Source organism: Accipiter gentilis, chromosome 28 (genome assembly GCF_929443795.1).
Source record: "Accipiter gentilis chromosome 28, bAccGen1.1, whole genome shotgun sequence".
Taxonomy (NCBI): domain Eukaryota; kingdom Metazoa; phylum Chordata; class Aves; order Accipitriformes; family Accipitridae; genus Astur; species Astur gentilis.
Window position 1 is genome coordinate 13,417,338 of NC_064907.1, and position 18,230 is coordinate 13,435,567.

The following is an 18,230-nucleotide window of genomic DNA, read 5'->3' on the forward strand; positions in this document are numbered from 1 at the left end:
GCGGGGAGGAGGCTGCCGCCGCGCTGCCCCCTGGGACATGGAGTTCCGCGCCGGCGCCCCCCGGCCGACGGCGCTGGAGGCAGAAAACTACAACTCCCGGAATGCACCGCGACGCGGCTCCGCCCCCTCCCCAACGCGGAAGCGAGGCGGTTTGAAGCGCTGACAGGCCGGGGCGTGCTCGGGCGTGCCATGGCGGCGCTGGGCGCCTACCGCTGCATCGAATGCAACAGGGAAGCGGCCGAGCTGTACAGGGACTACCAGCGCGGCGTGCTCCGCATCTCCATCTGCGTGAGTCGGGGCGGCGGGGAGGGGGGAGCCGGGCGGTGGGCGAGGGAGGCCGGAAGGGAGGGAAGGGGTGTAAGTGAGAGGCTGCGACGTCAGCAGGTGGCGGCAACGTGGTGGCGTGCCCGCCTGGCCCCGCCCCCTCGGCACGCCCCGCGCGGCGGAAGCTCCGCCCGCTGCCGGCCTCGCGCCCTGGACCGCGGGGCGCGTGGCCCCGGGTGTTGCTCTCGCCGCGCTTCCGGCCGCCATTTCCTGCGGTTCCTCGAGGGTACCTGTGTGGTAGCGCTGTCCCGGTTGGCCTGTGGCGGGCCTGTCGCTGTGCTCCCTGGTTTTTACTCCCTGAAAGGCAGATCTGAGTGCGGCTGCGTGGTTAGACAACTTCAGCGCGATTGGGAGAGTGCTGGATCTAAATGTCAGGTTTTGACTGATGATTATTCAATGTACGTGCGAGGACTGCTGTATTACTTACCCAGCTGCAGTGGTTGTACTTTCCAAAATGGTACCACCATGTTCTACGCTGTTTACTGCTCTCCCCTCCCACTCTGCCTCTCACAGAGTTCATTCTTTTTCCATGGTGTTTTCATAATGTTAAAATAACTTTATTAGTGTTTCCTGTGTTTTCTTGGAAATTTTGCAGCTGCAGCAGAAAAAAAAATATCTTTTAAAGCACTGTTTTCAGCTATTTCTAAAGCACTGTTTTCAGTTTTTGATACAGTTTATGTAGCCTTGTCACCAGTGGTTAGTTTTGACTTTTTTCGTAGCATGTCAAAAAATGGATCACTTGGCACCCTGTATTTCGGGGTGGGGGAAAAAAATTTTGGAATGGAGGGATCTGCAAATACATCTTGACTAAGCCTTTGATTTTGTACATGATTGTGTTTCACAGCATCCTGTCTGATCCTTATAAATTTGGGAAACCTTGTGCTTGAAGCAGTTGTTGAATATTTTGTAAGGAATTAGTTGTGTATCATTCAAACTACCTCTGTGGTTGTTTCCCCTAGTTTTGTAGCCCTTGGAATTTTCAGAATGCTGATAGAAGGTGGGTTGATTTACTAACTAGGAAGCTATAAACGTAACAGGTGACCAGAAAGCTCTGTATGAAACCTGTGATGAATTCCTTTATGGGTTTGTAACTTTGAGTCATTCAAGCATTCCTTAGATCAAAAATAGAGATCATAGGCAACCAGATCGTAGTGGTCTGTGACCAGTTTATATTTGGGGAAATGGCAGTTAGCTCACGCTGAAAGATGTACATGTTAGATCTCAGCTTCTGTTATCAACAAGAGGCTGTGAAAACAAGATACGTACAAATTACTGATCATAGTAGAAAAAGCTGATTCACATCCTTCTCTGTTCCCAGCCCAGCAGTCAGTTAAAATGGCTTGTTGCTGTAGAGCATAAACCAGCTGAAAGTGTACACAAAAATCTCTGCAGACATTCCAAAAATCGGAGAGATCAGCAGTTTTCGTAGGTAAAAGACAAAGTAATAGAGAATGATTTCTGCTGGCTTTAGACATGCACACTGTAAGGAGAAATTGATTTTTAGTTGCGTATTGTGTCATGTTTAGTAGTGGATATGGACTACATCAAATCATTGGTAGTCAAATAGTGTAGTCAAAATTCATCATTGGTACATCATAAAAATGTAAATGGTTTTCTCTGGAGCTCTTTCATGTGGAGCTTTGAACTCGTCTTTGAAATCAAGGACAAGTTGGATACAAAAGGACAAGTATAAAGCTTATGCCTGCAGCCACATCACATAAGATTTAGCACATGTTGTAAACCCAGGTCATCAATTATGGTTATTAATTTGGCTATGATAATCTCTAAGGCAAACTGGGAGCCAGTAGATGGCACTCAGTCCTCTTAGCATTTAACCATTTGAGGACCGAAGATCCTGGTCTTCCAGAGCTGTGCCATCCCACGTAGAATCAAAGACTTAAGTCCCAGTTGCTGTGTTCATCACAAACGCCAAACTCTTACCAAAACAGTAAAGAACAGAGTAAAAGAAAGAGCAAAGAATCACATGTTCCTAGCAAATTGGAATTCTGTCCACCTTTCTTCATGCAGGTCCAGATCGGTACCATTTTTCACTTACTCCTACTAGGCTGTTTCCTCTGTCTGTGTTGTGGGTTACCAGAGTTCAGTTTCAGTCTTAGTCCTACTTGCTCTTATGTGGTGCATGTCATATCATCTCTAAGCCTTTCTCTCCATTTCTCGCCACCCTGGAAGTGCTGAGTGTAGGAGCGGTCCACAGGAGGAACAGGCAATACGAAGCACATCAGTAAAAAACATGTTAGCTCATGGTTTATAAAGTGGAGATGAGAATGTTAGAAGATTGCCAAATCAAAAGATTCCTTCAGTTGAATTGATCTGAATTCAGCTTTATCTACATATTGCAGGAAAGCACTGCTGTTGTCTCCAGCTACCAAGACCTCATGGTTTCTAATAGGGCAATTCTTGTTTTACTTTTTCCTTTTCATTTGCAAGGATAGTTTTGTGACTGCACTAAACCTGTGCAGGCATTCTACTCCATGCAGGCAGTGCTGTGTTCCTGCCAGAGACCTGAAAAGTTGGTCAGCATCGTGCTACTGACAACAAAAAACAATTAAGTACACAATGTAATTTGATACCCTTCACAAACTTTCAGGAGCAGTGTTACAATGAGTTTGTCATTGTTATGAATCATCTTGACCTGAAAATAATGATAGCTTAAAAGTCTTCTCCACTTCAAAAAATACAAAGGTCCCACTTACCAGTGTGAAACATCATTTATACCAGGTATTTATAAAACTTAACAGTGTAGGCCTCTAAGAACTTAGGAAAAGCTGAAGTTATTTAAGAAAAATTGGAAGTCTGAGGTAAGATTAGAAGGTGTGATCACCCACCCTGAGAAGAGTTTTCATCTATCTTTGTGGAATTAGAGCATTGAGTACTGCTACTACATTGTAGCTTAAGACAGAAAAAAAAGTACATAGAAAGATTGTACAGTGATACTCGAAGTGAGGCCAATGGACATTGTCTAGATAATTCTTTTGTTAAAAAGCTTTGGGATAATTGTGTTTCATTCCCATTTTCAAGTAGTACATGAAAATACTGACACATTAAGGAAAAAAAAACCCCAACAACCCAACATTTGTTCCCCGTGATGTGTAATATAAAGGGCCCCAGAAAATTAGGAACAAGCAGAACATTGCCAAGATCGTCACTGTTTTATACTGACCTACAGACGTGCCCTAATCCTAGTTTAAACTTATCCTTGATAAATTAATAATTCTGCATCTAAAAGGTCTTTGCTATTCTTGGGATGTTGCTGTCATTTAACACCTTTCAGAACATCATCTTGAGGTTGAAGAATCTAAGTTCTCCCAACAGTCTGTCTAGTTGTACATTTATTTTTAGGATGTGTTTAACCTGATCTGGGCATGATTTTCAGGTTGAAGATTTAAATTTGAATGCCTAAGCAAAATACCATGTGTCTGTATTCTCTTATTAATCTGTTGAAGAGAAGAATGGATTTTTTCCAGAGGCAAATACTAAAAGGTTCCATTAGGGAACATCTGTTTCCAGCCCACAATATTAGAGTACAATTTTGGAAATTCAGCCTAATATTGATGGTGCTGCTTCAGTTTAGTTCCTGCAGCATTTGTTACTTTTCTTAAGATAATTAAAAGTGTCTTTGAGCTCCATATTGTAATTTTAATGTGGGCAAGCATTAAAGACCTCACAAGCATTACTATCCACTCTGGAAATAAATTTGCAAAGGATACTGCAGAACCTAAAGATACCTTCTTCTGACAAACATAGAAGTCCACATAATACCATAAAACTCAGGATGGAAAGGTCATGTCTTTTGTTAAGAGCTCTGCAAGGTGGCTAACTGCCACAAATTCTTCAAGTTCTGTAACTTTTTTTTAATCTGCTTTGTTTAATCAAGGCCACTTTCAGCAGAAGCCTAGCCCAGACCTCTGGTATTGCGCATTCCTCCTTGCTTGAGATTTGCATTTAGTGAATGAACCTTTTTCTCATCCTGCATATATTCTGCTGTGGAAGTGCCGTTATGAGAGGCGGGTGGACTATTGCTCCTTTAAAAAGAACTTAAAGGTACTTAAAAATGGGTAATAAAATTCTGAGGAATCTCACCTCCTCACGGAGACCTGTTCAGTGTGCTTTGATAACTGGGGGGTGGCGGGAGGTGTGGGGGGGTGTGCAGGCATGTTAGGATTGCCTCCAATGAAGGTGACTTCTGGTGGTCACTTTGCAACTCATGGGGCTGGTTCTAGTCCTATGCTGTGAACATACTGATGTTTTCCCAATTCCGAACCAGAAGCGATGGTGAAAGTAAGCCTAGGTGGTTCTTTATAGTGATTTTTGTTAATTATTTTGAGATCCTTAAAATGTAAATGATCTGTAAATAATACAGCAAATCTTCACTGAATATATTACAAACCAACCATTGCCAACAGTAACAAAAAATACTGTTCAGATAGCATTGCCACTATAGCATTAATGCTATAGGGGAAAAAACCCCACATTTGGCTAACCTGGAATAAATTCTGCAGTCAAACTGCAATGAATATAAAAGGAAATTAGCAAACTTGACTTATTAAAAAATAGAAGGAAAAACATGTAATTTTTTGTTATTTGGTTTTAAATTACATATATGGGTTTGTGTTTAAAAATAAAGTTTTAAAGATGTTAATCATTCCAAACCCTAACAAAGGGAAAGAAATTATTTGTTACAATATGTAGAGCTCAGTCAGGATCCCCCTTGTGTTTTGTAATAAGAAAGCCAAATTGCCTGAGCAGTGCACACTTCATTTATCTTTTCTGCAATTAAAAAATAATTGAAAAGCTCTTTTATTGCAGCAGGGCAGAGAGAGTGTAAATGCTTCGAATGCAAAGCATTTATGTGGCAAGGTAAAGAATCTGTCAAGAGTACAAAGATCATCCTGGAAAAGTATGTTATTGTTCTTATTTACATAACTCAAATAGGCAGACCAACTCACTACCGGAAAATGTATCATACAGGAAAAATTATAAAACAATATTTTTAATTTCAGTTTTCTGAAATGGAATGCATCTGAAACTGGGCTGTTTTGTTTGTCAGCTTATTATGACACTTAGCCACATCCCTAATAAAGAGCCCATTCCTGAAAGCAGCACAGCTAATTACGTTTTATTGCTTAAGGGTGCAACTGGGATTAAGGGCATTCTCGGAAAATGATGGGTCTGTGTTAGTTTGCCCTATGAACCTATGTAAGTGGACCTATGTGCATGTTGAAGCTATGTAAATGTTAAAATCTGCTGTACATGTCGTCCAGCAAAAGATTGTAGCTTAATTTTGCTAAACTCCAAACCCTGGGGAAAGGAGTACTAAAATGAGGCTGTTTTAGTGGTGTTTCTAATGACCAGAGATTTGCAAACATATTGCTGATGTGGTTTTCATGGTATTTTTAGTTCAGGATGAAGCTTGGTAATTCACTTTGTATTTTCGTTTTCTGCTGTGTCCTATGGCTTCCTCTTCAAGAACATTTCCCCCTTCTACCACCCACATCCCAAAATACTTTTACTTAAAAATTCAGTTATGTTTTAATGTTGGAGAGAGCACTCTAAAAAAGTCATGTTCATATACTTTAGGAACTTTGCCCTTCAGTGACAGTAGGTATTTCCTCAAATATTTATACACTGTATTTTATTTGGCATATGTTTGTGAACTGCATGAACAAAGAAGATGTATGTCTTTTGAGTAGTGTTTATAAAAGGCTGATAAACATGCAGTCTGAATTAACATTTCAGTATTTCTTTTGTCTTATTTAACACAACCGAGATATTAAAACAGATGTTACTTTCCTTAACGGTTTTGGATTGCTTTGATCAGAAAGAATCTGATACACTACACTACAAAGAACATGGTTGTACTAGCTTTTGAAGATTTCTTTTTTTTCTTAGAGCTGCCTTTGCTCATTTTTTTAAAATATATTTTTTTTTAAATAACTAAGCAAATTTCGAAGTTATGAAAGTGGAAGTTTTTGGGGGGTTGTTTTGGAAACAACAGACAAGCATAGTCAAATGTTCCTAAATATTTGATTAGTCAAACAATTCCTAAACTAACACCATTTAAATTCATTAGAATATTGAAATAGATTGAACACCCTTTTTTAGGGAAGCACAGTATCTATTGGAATTCTGTGTGTCAGTATCAAACATTCATAATTTTCCTTAAATTTACCAATTTGGAAGAAGATAGTAAATAGAATTTATGGTGTCAAGCTTGACCTTTCTCTTCTGCAACATAATCTGAAAGTACTTTTTAATCAAAGTAATGTCTGTTTTTTCATGGAAAGATACCAGTTATTTCCTGTTTCTGTTGTCAATTACATATTTAAAGAAGAAATTAAAAGCTGGTTAAAAACAGAGAGAAATCCAGTTACTTCTTTCTATCATTTTAGAACTGGTTATGGTAACGGAGGCATTTCTTTGAGAAAGCCCAAAGAAGATTGAAAAAGCTTGGCTTTGTTAAAGATGTGCCGCCTTCAGTCTTGCTGAACAGGCCATTGACTACTGCTGTGCAGAACTGCAATTGGGAATGAGACCTGAGCACCAGTTTTGTAGCTCACTCTAAACTGCCTGACTAAAATCTTAAAAGGAAGCATGTAAGCAGTTCTCTGTAATAGCTGAGCTGCTCTTACTGATCTTCTCTGAAAGTGTTAGTGATTATTGATGTCCATACAGTTACATCACTTCAACTAGATAAAGCCATCTAGTTAACCCTATGTGTGATTAAACTGCATTAACCCTTGCTTGTATTGATTTTGTTGGTCAGGCTTTAGTCACAGGTTTTGTTTCTTCCTAGGCATTTAAGGCTAGTGTCAGATGTTTTAGCAGTACAGCTGGAAAAAATAACAAAAAAGCCAGATATGGAGAAAATTTCATCTTAGAGGGTCTGTTAATTCTGTAATGTTCTCATGGTATAGCAAGTGTCATCTTTATTTTGTCCAGTTAGTCTGTATAGGCAGTGCACATGCAAGTCTTTTGCAGTAAGGTGGTTTGCCAGTGTCACAAGTCACTGAGTTAACTCACGCTGGCTAGGTCACTGGCTGGGTAAGCACAGAAGACTTTTCTTTCACGCAGTTGAGACTCAAGTGGAAATAAAATATATTAAGAATAGGGCTCTTGTCTAGCTCTAGAAGACAGGCAGGGGTGTGGGGGTGTGCGTATGTAAAAACATCTGCAGATTTGGTTGTAGCTGCCAGAAGCCGTGGAGCAGGAGACCCATTCTTATGGGTAGCACCACTATATGTGTATTCACTGGTAGCAGTCTCCTTACATTCCTGCAGTAGAATTTCTGTATCATTGGTTTTGCCTGGAGGGTTGGTCTGATATATTTTAATTGTCTAAAATTCAAGTGAGCTGTCAGTGAAAATTTTTCAGTACCACTTAACTGCAAGTTTTTTGATAGGTGTTTGGTTGGGAGCCTCCACTTGAAAAGATCATTCTTTACTCTTCTTAGAAAGATTTTTGACCCTGGTCAAAAAATGTTCTGTTGTAGGGAAATTTGAGAGCATAATAAATCCTGGGGTATGTAGGATCAAACCTTTATGACACCCATTGTTTTCAAGAGTAATCTTTTGTAAGTGCTTGTCCAGTGCTTGTGTGAATAAGCCTATTTAAAAAAAAAAAAAAGTTTTCCTGTGCTACATCAACCCAGAGATTTGACATATGTAAATTACCACCTATAAGAATATCTGTTCATGATTTCACTGTAGAAAGAAATGAAGCAAGACACTGCCTTTAATTATAGTTGCAATTTCTTTTTCACACTATTAAATCCTGTAGCTGTGGTCTTCTTTTAATTATGTCCTTTCTTCCATCTCGCTTACTTTAATTTTAGACCTATCAAACTGTTGGTTAATTGAGTCAATTTTTGCATTCATTACCTCTAACTTGTGTACTGTCATACACAGTATTTTCTAATCCAAATGAGTTTGTTGGGTTTTTTCGTGAGCTGGACCAAGAAACACTGATTAGTGCCAGTGACATTCCATAGACACTCTATTCAATTTATGCATTTGTTTGGATGTTTTTATTGATATGGGTGTTGGACTTTTGAGACAATTTGCTAGTTAAATTTTGCATCCTCAAATTCTCCAATAATAATTCTGGTAAATAGCAAGGCCTTTTAACTTTGGACACAAGGAATCCCTATAAAATTGAAAAAAAAATTTTGTTCTTTCTTGGGAATTTGTCTGTAGGTGTGTGGTGTCTAATGCTGCATTTTTGACTGTTGCAGCATTTCAGAAAGCTGTGTACATAGATTTCTCTTCTGGCAGTGCACAGCCGTGCACTCGTTAAAATGGAAATAGAGATCATTTCTATGACTGTTCTACTCTGAGCATGGCAGTTAATGTGAAGGCCCAGGGGAGCAGGATTAGCTGAGGACAGGTTGGAGGAAAGAAGTAGCTGAACTGGAGGATCGGCAGCAGGAGAAAGCTGACCTGCAAGTGAGCACCCTCCTCTAAGTGCGTTTGTTTGAGCTGAAGTGGTTGCTGTCATCAACTCCTGCTGCTCCTCAGCTCTCTGCTAGAAGTTATCTCCCCCTCAGGTCTGCTAGGTGAGCCTTTTGTAAGACTGTTATTTAACCATCCTGTTCACAGCTAGTATAATAGCCTTTTGTTAGCTCTTCTCATTTCTCCAGTCAAGGAGTGGTCACCCATGCAGGTAAGTCAATAAATCTGAAGGGGGTTGATGACACGCAGTTCACAGTGGTCAGGGTGAAATAACCTCTCTAGTAGGCACAGCGGGAACCAGTAGATGTATTGGAGAAGTAATGGTCTAGTGTCTTACCACTGTTTAGTAGTAACTTCTGACTCTTTGGCTATATCTGTGCGTGAAAACTACATTACCAGTATCCTGAATATATTGGTGTTTGGTCAATAATGGAAAATCAGTTCAAACATCCGGACAGTTTACAAGTACAGAAGAACAATGCAAGAGCAAAAAGCATTTACTGTCTTCTCGAAAGGAAGAAAAAGGTAGAATAGGAGGATAAAGCATCTCTGAAAAGAAGGAAGTGATAGAAGAAATTAATTTTCTTTGCAAATATACCAAAAAAACCCTAAAATACCCAGTGGATGAGCCATGATCAGTTAATCTTTAACAAGATACTGGTGCATTTCTTGAGTCTTGCAAACATAGTTTGCTTTTTTGCATCTGCAGGCCACAAAATGATAACTACATCCTTGCATAGTTTATTATCTGTGTTAATCTGAAGCCTGTAAAAATCAATAATGTGTCTTTATGCTTTACAAGGGAAGTCTGTGTCAACTGTAGTGTCAAGGGAGGGGAAGCAGTTTTTCTGGATGGATTGAAAACCTATTGAAAATGAAGATTACATTAAGGAAAGACTAGTAAGAATTGAATAGCTGGTTTGGATTTATGCAGTTGTGCTAAGATTAGAGGAACATCTCATAAACTCTTGCGCTTTTTTCCCCTAATTTTTGTTATTTTGTGACTTTCAGAAATCCTGCCAGAAACCTGTGGACAAATACATTGAGTATGATCCTGTTATCATCTTGATTAATGCTGTTTTATGTAAAGCACAAGCATACAGGCACATTCTTTTCAATACAAAGATAAATGTAAGTTGCTATGCCTCCACCCTGTGACTTTTTTTGGTTAAAGATATGTTTAGATTTGGCAAGTTGATTGTAACAACTGTAAAATTTTGGAGACTGTTCTTCTGCTCTTCCACAAGTTCCAGCAAGCTGAACAAGTTATATCATGAACAGAACACATGAAATCTCAAACTACAGCTGTTACTAAGAAAGTTACTGTCTCCACAGTAGTGATGCCACAATATCAGCAAATACAGCAGTCATCTTACACATTAAAGAGAAGAGAAGGAACTGTGTGGAACTGTTCATGCAGTTTTCTATACCTTCTAATTTGCCTGTTATGTTAATTGATGTTAAAAGGATGATGTGCTAAACTACATTGGAAGAGAAAGATCTAATTTCAAATTAATTTCCAAATTAAGTTTCTGTTGGAAACAATTCTTTCTGAAATGAGCTGTGGTAGTATAAGATACCATATTGACAACACTATGCCAATTAAAACTGTACTAATTTCTCGTGAGTTTCTTCCTGCGTAATTAACCATGCCCTCAAAACTATAGCAAAAGATAATGGCTTTCACACGAAGCGTTGTTGATGCAGAGTAACGTGGTCAATTTAGTTGTGCTGGCCAGGCTGGAGTGTAGAGTTGTAGCTTTTCTGACAGAATTCCATCTTTTTACTTTATGGATTGATTTCCCAGGAGAGGGAAGCTAGTCTAGAGCAAACTAGGCAAGCATAAGCATATGCTGTGTTCATGTTGATACTTCTTGGCCAGTCCAGTGTTAAGCAATGTGGATAGACATATTCGCCTCATCTTTCAAGCATAAATCTGACTAAAGGATTTTTAATTAATTCAATGCTTCTGGAGACTGGTAATGATGTTTTCCATGAAGCTTCAGGAAGAACTATTCCATCTGTGGAAATTTCATCTATTCAAATAAATTGAATTGAATTTTATACAGGCTTAGCCTGTGCATGTACGTGCAGTTGGCATAACTAGTTACTAATGGCAAAAGTAGAATCCACACACAGAAATTGCATTGGTTCATTTAAATCTGTATAAAATCAGAATTCACCCCACATACACACTGGCTTATAGACTGTTTAATGTGGAAATATGCTAACTATAGGCCCTCATGACATCATTTTTGCAGTCACTTCAAAGGATATTTTTAAGTTTTGTTTGGCTGTATTGCTCCGTTTATTTTTGGTATCTCACCCTTATCTGAACTATTTTTGGTATAACTACACTACCAGTTTTTTCTAATGGAGATTGTCCCAGGGAAAAAGAGAAACAAGGCTATTTAAACTAGTTCATTGAATGGAGTAGGTGCCCTTAAACTGAAATTTTTGGTAGTATAATTCTACTAGCTACGGCACAATTTTGTTTTTATATTCCTAACTGAAACAGCATTCCCAATTTTAAAAAAGTATAGAGCAGGCTTTAGAAACCAAATTTATATACCTTCTTCTGTATGGAACTGTTCATGCAGTTTTCTATACCCTCTAATTTGCCTATCATGTTGATTGACGTTAAAAGCATGATGTGCTAATCTAGTGGCTCAACAGAAGCAATTTGCTTATCTTTCTAAACAAAAATAATAAACCTACAGAGGTTGTTTGTGTAGAGATGTTGAAATGTATTTTAAATACCAATTTCATACTAACGCTTTAATTTATGCTGATTTAATACTAATGCTTTTATTATTCTTTCATTTACCAGATTCATGGGAAGCTCTGCATATTTTGTTTGCTCTGTGAAGCTTATCTCAGGTGGTTGCAACTACAGGATTCAAGCCAAAATATAGATCCTGATGACTTAATCAGATATGCCAAGGAATGGGATTTTTATAGAATGTTTGGTATAGCTTCTTTAGGTAAGATAGATTATTAGTTCATGTCACTATCTACTCTTTAAGCATTGAATAACTTTATGAGTCTTTCAGCAACCCCATATTCCAAAAATTAATACCGAATGGATGTCATGTCCAACTCAGTATGGTTAAACGATTATACACATACTCTCTAATTTGCCTTCATTTAATGCAAATGCATATTTTGATCCTGATTACAGTTCAGACCGATATGATCAGCATTAGATATCAAAATATTGAAAAGTGGCAGTATTCAGAAATCTTTGTCTGAATCCATTTACATAGTTTGAAGACCAATGTGGAGCTCAGCCTTATTCCATATCTTATGTTGATTTCAAGGTTTATTATTCATTAAGGTGATACAACATTAAGGATGATCCTTACAGAAGTAAACAATAATTGGGAAAAGCTGTATCTGTTGGTTTGTGTTTTTTTAATGAATACACAAAAATACAGAGCAGTGTCATTACTGGTAACAAGTAAATACATTTGAAGGCAAGGGAGGGGTTTTGTTTTATTTTGGATAATACTTTTATTCTCATACATTTTCTGTTGATAGTGTTTAAATCAAGCCCGCAGACTAAAACTAGCATTTCCTTTAGACGTTCAGAGTTTAACTTAAGTCATTTGTTGTCTAATGTTGCTCGAAGTAGGTTTTCATAACATGTCAGTAAAAATATTGGAACTCATTCTTCAGCAGTAATTCATCTATTACAGTTGTCGTGAGAGTTGCTTTGACATCTGCATTAATTCCAGTGTTACACAGGAACAAGGTGTCAAAAAAAGTCTAATATCTCAATGATGTTTTCACCGTAGTGTTCTTTCTCATGCTGGATGGAAAGGGTTCCTTGCTGGTGACCTTTTCAAAGAAGACAAGTATTGATTTTGTTTTACAGGCTAACAGACAGCTGAAAAAAACCTCTCCTTTTGTTAAAAAGGAAAGGTAAAGAGGTTCTTACGCTAAACTTCCTGTGCTGTATTGTGTCAGAAATTACAAGTATGACAATCCTACAGATTCTGTAATAGAATTATTCTGAATGTTATGATACTGAATTAGTTTAAGTAAGTAATAGTAATATTTGCCTATTAAAATGAACACAGGAGATAGAGGACATGTTCATATTTGTGTCTGTCTTTCAAATAGCAGTGACTCAGTTGTATTTGGGACATGTCATTTCACTGAAATTCATCCAAAAAAGGACTTGATTTTGGCGCTTCATTCTCTCTTTCCAACTCCTCTTATTTCCTCTTAGAACAAACTTCATTTTTGGTTGGCATTTTTATTACCTTATGGTGGATGAGACCTAAAATGCTGAAAACAAAGTCTGACTTCATTTTACTTCTCAAAGCACTGCTGTTGTCCAGCTATGGAAAACTTTTGCTAATTCCAGCTGTTATTTGGGAACATGACTACACACCTGTGTGCCTTGCGTTTATAAAAGTGTTTGTCTTGATATCAAACTCTCAGGCAATTAGAGGTATGTTTTTGCTTTTTTTATTACTACTTTATTTGTACAGGGTATGTGTGAGAGAATGCAGCTGTTATAGAAGTCATTATTGTTGTTACATTTTTTAATCGCAGATATGAAACAGCTCTAGCTTGAAACTGTTATTTAGACTTAAATAGAAAGTGAATGAAGGAAAGCACTTCATTAAAAAAAGAAAAAGCACCTTTTATCTCACCATCATCTCTGTATATGCTGTATTATATCTATCAGATCCATCAATTAGAATTTTAGACAACTCATCATGGATCATTGAAACATAAAATAGAATTCTTTGTGTCTCTGGAAAATGAAAATTTCATGGTAATTTTATGCATGGCTTTGGAATGCAGACTTTTAACAGGTTTTTGTAATTTCTTATACATACAAACTAATATGAATTCTCACATGGTTTCTATGATCTTCTTAAATGCTAAGTGGTAATTTTGTTCTGTTTTCTTCTGCAGTTACATTGAACTTGAACCGACTGCTCCCTTGGTTGGCCATCTTCTTTGGATTAATTTTGGAAAATGGTGTGGTGTGCTCGTTCCAGAAAATGGGATGGGATGTCTGAAACATCAGCCCAGATCTGAAGAAATACCAACAACATGACGATCATTTTCTGAGAATGATCTCTGCCAGCAGGCTCCAAAGACACTATTTTCATAGTGATAAAGAAGGTGATAGATAACAAAAACGTGCATTAGTGGTGAGCGTAGACAGCTCTAGGAAGAGTTAAAATGAGAAACTTCAGAAGTTTGGCTATTTAATGTGGTGAGCCATAAAACTTCAGCCTTAGCTTGTTTATTTTCCCATTAAAAAATATGAATGTGTCACTATCCTAATAAGCTTTATAAATCTGGCTGCATAGCTATGGCTGTAACAAAAAAGGTACACTAAAAAAATTCAGCAGTGCTACCAATCACTGCATTTTGGCAGGAAGAGGAGGATGAATTGTTCCCTTGAGAGGGAAATATAAAAAAATAAATGTAAAAGCCAAAATTGATATTTCTGCAAAAACAGATTTTCAAAGAGAGAAGTGAACATGTGCAAACAGTTTATTAGAGAAAAGGTAAGTATTGCAAAGTAAAACTAGAGTGGGAAAACTAAGTTGCATGCTCTGGAATGTTTATGTAACAATCCAAAACAATAAAATATCTAGTTCTAGAGTAATCTCTAGGAACTATAGTTTTAACTAGCTTGAAATTTTATGTGATCTCATAAATCCTACTGCTTTATTCTGAAAGCTGAAAAGAGAGTGGGAGGACTCTGATCCCCAGCATACACAGTTGTTTGGGATACCGCTTCTTCTGCATTTAATGTTAAGCCACATCCCCCACACCCAGCCCTCATCTGGCAGCAGGTTTAGTGGAAGCAAAAAGTGAAGTATGAGGCTGCTCGGCAATACAGTAGTACTTGTTAGAAAAAAAAACAACAAACAACCCACAACCACATGTTTAGGCCTAAATTAGTGATGAAACATTTATAGAAGTTCTGTACCTTTTTCCCCAGCAGGCAAAGAGAGGGCTAGATGGCCCACAAGGAAACTTGTAGAATTGGTTTCTGCAGACAGTAATTGGGACACGAACCTACTTCTTTTGTGCAGACCGGTTTCCTTTATGTTCCATCCAACGTTTAATTCTTCTGCTTCAGTGCTGGAAGGCTCTACTATCTATAGATAGATAGAAGGCTCTACTATAGAAGTAGGCTCTACAAGGCTCTGCTATAGGCTCTACTATCTATACTGCCATTCTTCATTTTCCTCAGATGCCATCTCCTATCCATGTTTTGCAAAATGCATCAAATAACATTTTGCAACATCTTCAATTCCAAACAGGCTTAGAGTAAGTCTAGCTTATGACCACAGAAGACATCAGACATGTTTGTCTGATGCAACTGCCCGTGCCATGGTTAAGTTACTTGGGTGAGAAAAGCAAATGGTTGCTGATTCTGGCTGACACCGCTCATGTGCCATTTGTGTTACACTTTACACGAGCATGTAGCAAAGGTGAAAAAAACCAAATTGCAACCTCTTTCAGTACATGAGACTGTTTAACACTGCAACTGCTCCAGCAAGCACATAGTATATGAGGGATCCACCTTGCTACTGGTGTGACTCAGTGGTCAGACAATTGAGTGTAGGTGTGCAGTTGCTCACGGGCTGAGCAGCAGCCTTGGCAACACAGTACCTAGAACATGCTTTGCTTTACATAATTAGATTTGGGGAGATACTCTGCCCCCAAAAGCTTTTTTAAAAACAGTATGTTGCCAAAGGTGCTTTGAGTAGTGCTCATCTTCCTCCTACAAGACCAGCACACGGCGTTGCAACAGAGACTGCAGGTTGAGAAGGTGCAAAGGGAAAGAGCAGTAGGTCTTTTAGAAAAGCTTCAGGGATGCTGGTCTGGCCTGCTTTCGTTTTCTTCCTGTCACCACTGTCACTGGTTTCAGTCTAAAGGCTGAGTGGAGTACATTTAAATGTGACTATTGCAAGGGGAAGATTTTGTATTACATGTGATGTAAATATTACCTAGTCAGCAGGAAAACCATGAATATAACGCATATAAATTTTGCTTTGGGACAGTTTTCTTAAAGTTTATTTTGAATTTAAAATAATTGATCTCAGGACATTGTGTGAGTTTTATTCAGAAGACCTAGAATGGACATGAACACATTCTAAAAGAAGAAATGTTTATCTATTGTGTCATATATGCCGATAACATATCAGTTATGCACTCTGTAATGCTATGAGGAGCCACCACTGTCCTTATGCAACTTTGAGGATGGAGAAGAAAATCAAGAGCTACAGAGCTGTGGAATTAAAACAGGTGTTGTACAGGTTTTCAGTCTTCAGAAGCATTGTTATTGTCTAGTAGTGTAGGACATTCTGCCTTGTGTGGTTTTATGGCTACTGATTTACCAGAGCTAACATGACAAATACACCAGTATTTTGTAAATGTTGGGGGAGCTTAAGGATGCCCAGGGCCGGGGGGGTGGGGGCAGGGCAGGTGTATGTGCATTTTTTTATGCCTTTGGAAAAGGGTTCCGTATGGTGCCTCAGAGAGAACTGAGACTATTTTAAGGTCCTAACTGTTTAAAACAGTCATCTCTCTCTCACTTATATTCCTTTTTGTCTTTTGAGCAACTCTTCCTTCATAAACGATTTGTAATGACATAGTTATCTGTGCTAGAAGATGTATGACAAAAAGCCTGCCCTTTCTGTATATCTTCAGTTCCTTCATTAACTTATGGGAAAGGATTTACTTGGGTTAAAAATATAACAGCCTGCAAATGAAGCCACGTAAACTCTTCGAGTTTTGCTTGGAATCAAAAGGGCTATCATGGCATATGGAGCAAATTCCAGAATTCTGTCGGATGAAACGCACAGAAGAACCACTGATGTTATTCAGACTTGGGTTGAGCAATGGTTTGGTGATTGCGTAGTGGGAGCTGGGAACTTTAACTGGGTCCATAGGTCAGGTAACAAGTATTTAGAAATTATTCTATACAAAATTGGAGAATTAGGGTATAAGCTAGGAAGGGTTAAAAGAGAATGTAGGTGTCAGGCAGACTTCTACAAAAATAAGAGTTGAGAAGACTATAAAAACTAGGGGTAGAATCTCAAAAAAAATTAGTATGTAAGAAAAGATGCAGTATAGATGAGTATGAATGTATGATTAAGCAAATATATGAACGTCCCACTTCTAAGTTTTCAAAGGATGAATATGAAGGAAGAATATTATTTATTGTAGACATTTTTCTAATAGTCTAAGCGATAACATGAAATGGCAAAGGATGTCTTCCAAACAATAAAGTCTTTGGGTTTCCCTAGAAAAGTTACTGATGACCTCATTACTTAAGTGGTTTGCACTTCATCCTTGAAAATACACTTTTATAAGCAGAATTACCAGTTGTACAGAGATAGAATTATTCACTGTGCATAGGAAGAGCTGTGCAACAGCAGAGCTTCTCCATTCTGCAATAGTGTGTGTTGCATTAGGTTTTGCTGGTGGAGCCAAGGGCTACTACCCTTGTGACCTCGTGCAAGTACAGACAAGCGAGTCCTTTCTTCCACGACAAGTCATATCTCAGGCATATAAACTGCCATTTGTTAGCCCAGTCTTCACCGAACTGAAAGTAAAATAGGACATCTGCAGTGGAAAACTATTAGCGGCTGATTTCTCATAAAACAAGAAAGCCATTGTTTTTCAGGAGCTTGCATGCTTTTGCAATCCATCAGCTCTCCCCCAACTGGGTCGTGTTAAGCACCACAGTGCCATCTGGAGTTGAAAAGCAAAGCACTATTGTTTCCAAAACTGGAAGGAACTAAAAGCGCTAGAAAGACATATTCTTTGATTTATTTTTGTTTTGTAAAGTCACAAATTTGAGCCTTGAAAATTAACATTCATGTTCAGTTTGGAGAAATGTTAGCGTGAAGTTAGTGAAAAACAGGTCACAAAATACTTGTTTTGGTGACTTGATATCAAGGCCAATTCATCAATATATGCCCCATGAAAGCTATAAAATGCAAATTATTGTAGCATGGCATCTCTTTAAGAAGTAAACAGTCCTGCAAACTGGGATTATTCTGAGTAGCCTCGCTGAGATCAGAGAAAATTCATGTGCCAAAAGACATAGTGAATGCATTCCTCCACTGCTAAAATTCCTATTGAATTTTGTTGCTGAATTGATTTGAAACCCAGTTTACTGCAGTTAGAATTTGCAGGAAGCTGCACATAATAGGACTCCCCGTTTTCTCTCCTGCCTCTTATAATGCTGTTCTGACCTTCTTAGTCTTTCCAATAATGCTTACTATATTACTGAGGTGGCTAGAAAGAAGATCTGAACATGAGGAGCTTTGTAAAATCTTTTCCCTCAATTTATAAAGCTCTTTTGAGCCTTGTCTAGATAAACAGCAGGTCTGCAAAACATCTAGAAAATACTGGCAATGATGTTTTAATTGCTATTCATTAGGA

General features: G+C 38.3%; 1 protein-coding gene across 1 annotated transcript; it reads left to right on the forward strand.

The window, feature by feature from the left end:
• Positions 1 to 151: 151 nt before the first annotated feature.
• Positions 152 to 17,243, forward strand: ARV1 (ARV1 homolog, fatty acid homeostasis modulator). Its single transcript, XM_049830980.1, has 5 exons — positions 152 to 288; positions 9,804 to 9,923; positions 11,623 to 11,776; positions 13,027 to 13,251; positions 13,725 to 17,243. Exons 1-5 carry the CDS (start codon positions 190 to 192, stop codon positions 13,829 to 13,831), a joined length of 705 nt encoding a protein of 234 aa, XP_049686937.1. The 5' UTR covers positions 152 to 189; the 3' UTR covers positions 13,832 to 17,243.
• The last annotated feature ends 987 nt before the right edge of the window (positions 17,244 to 18,230 follow it).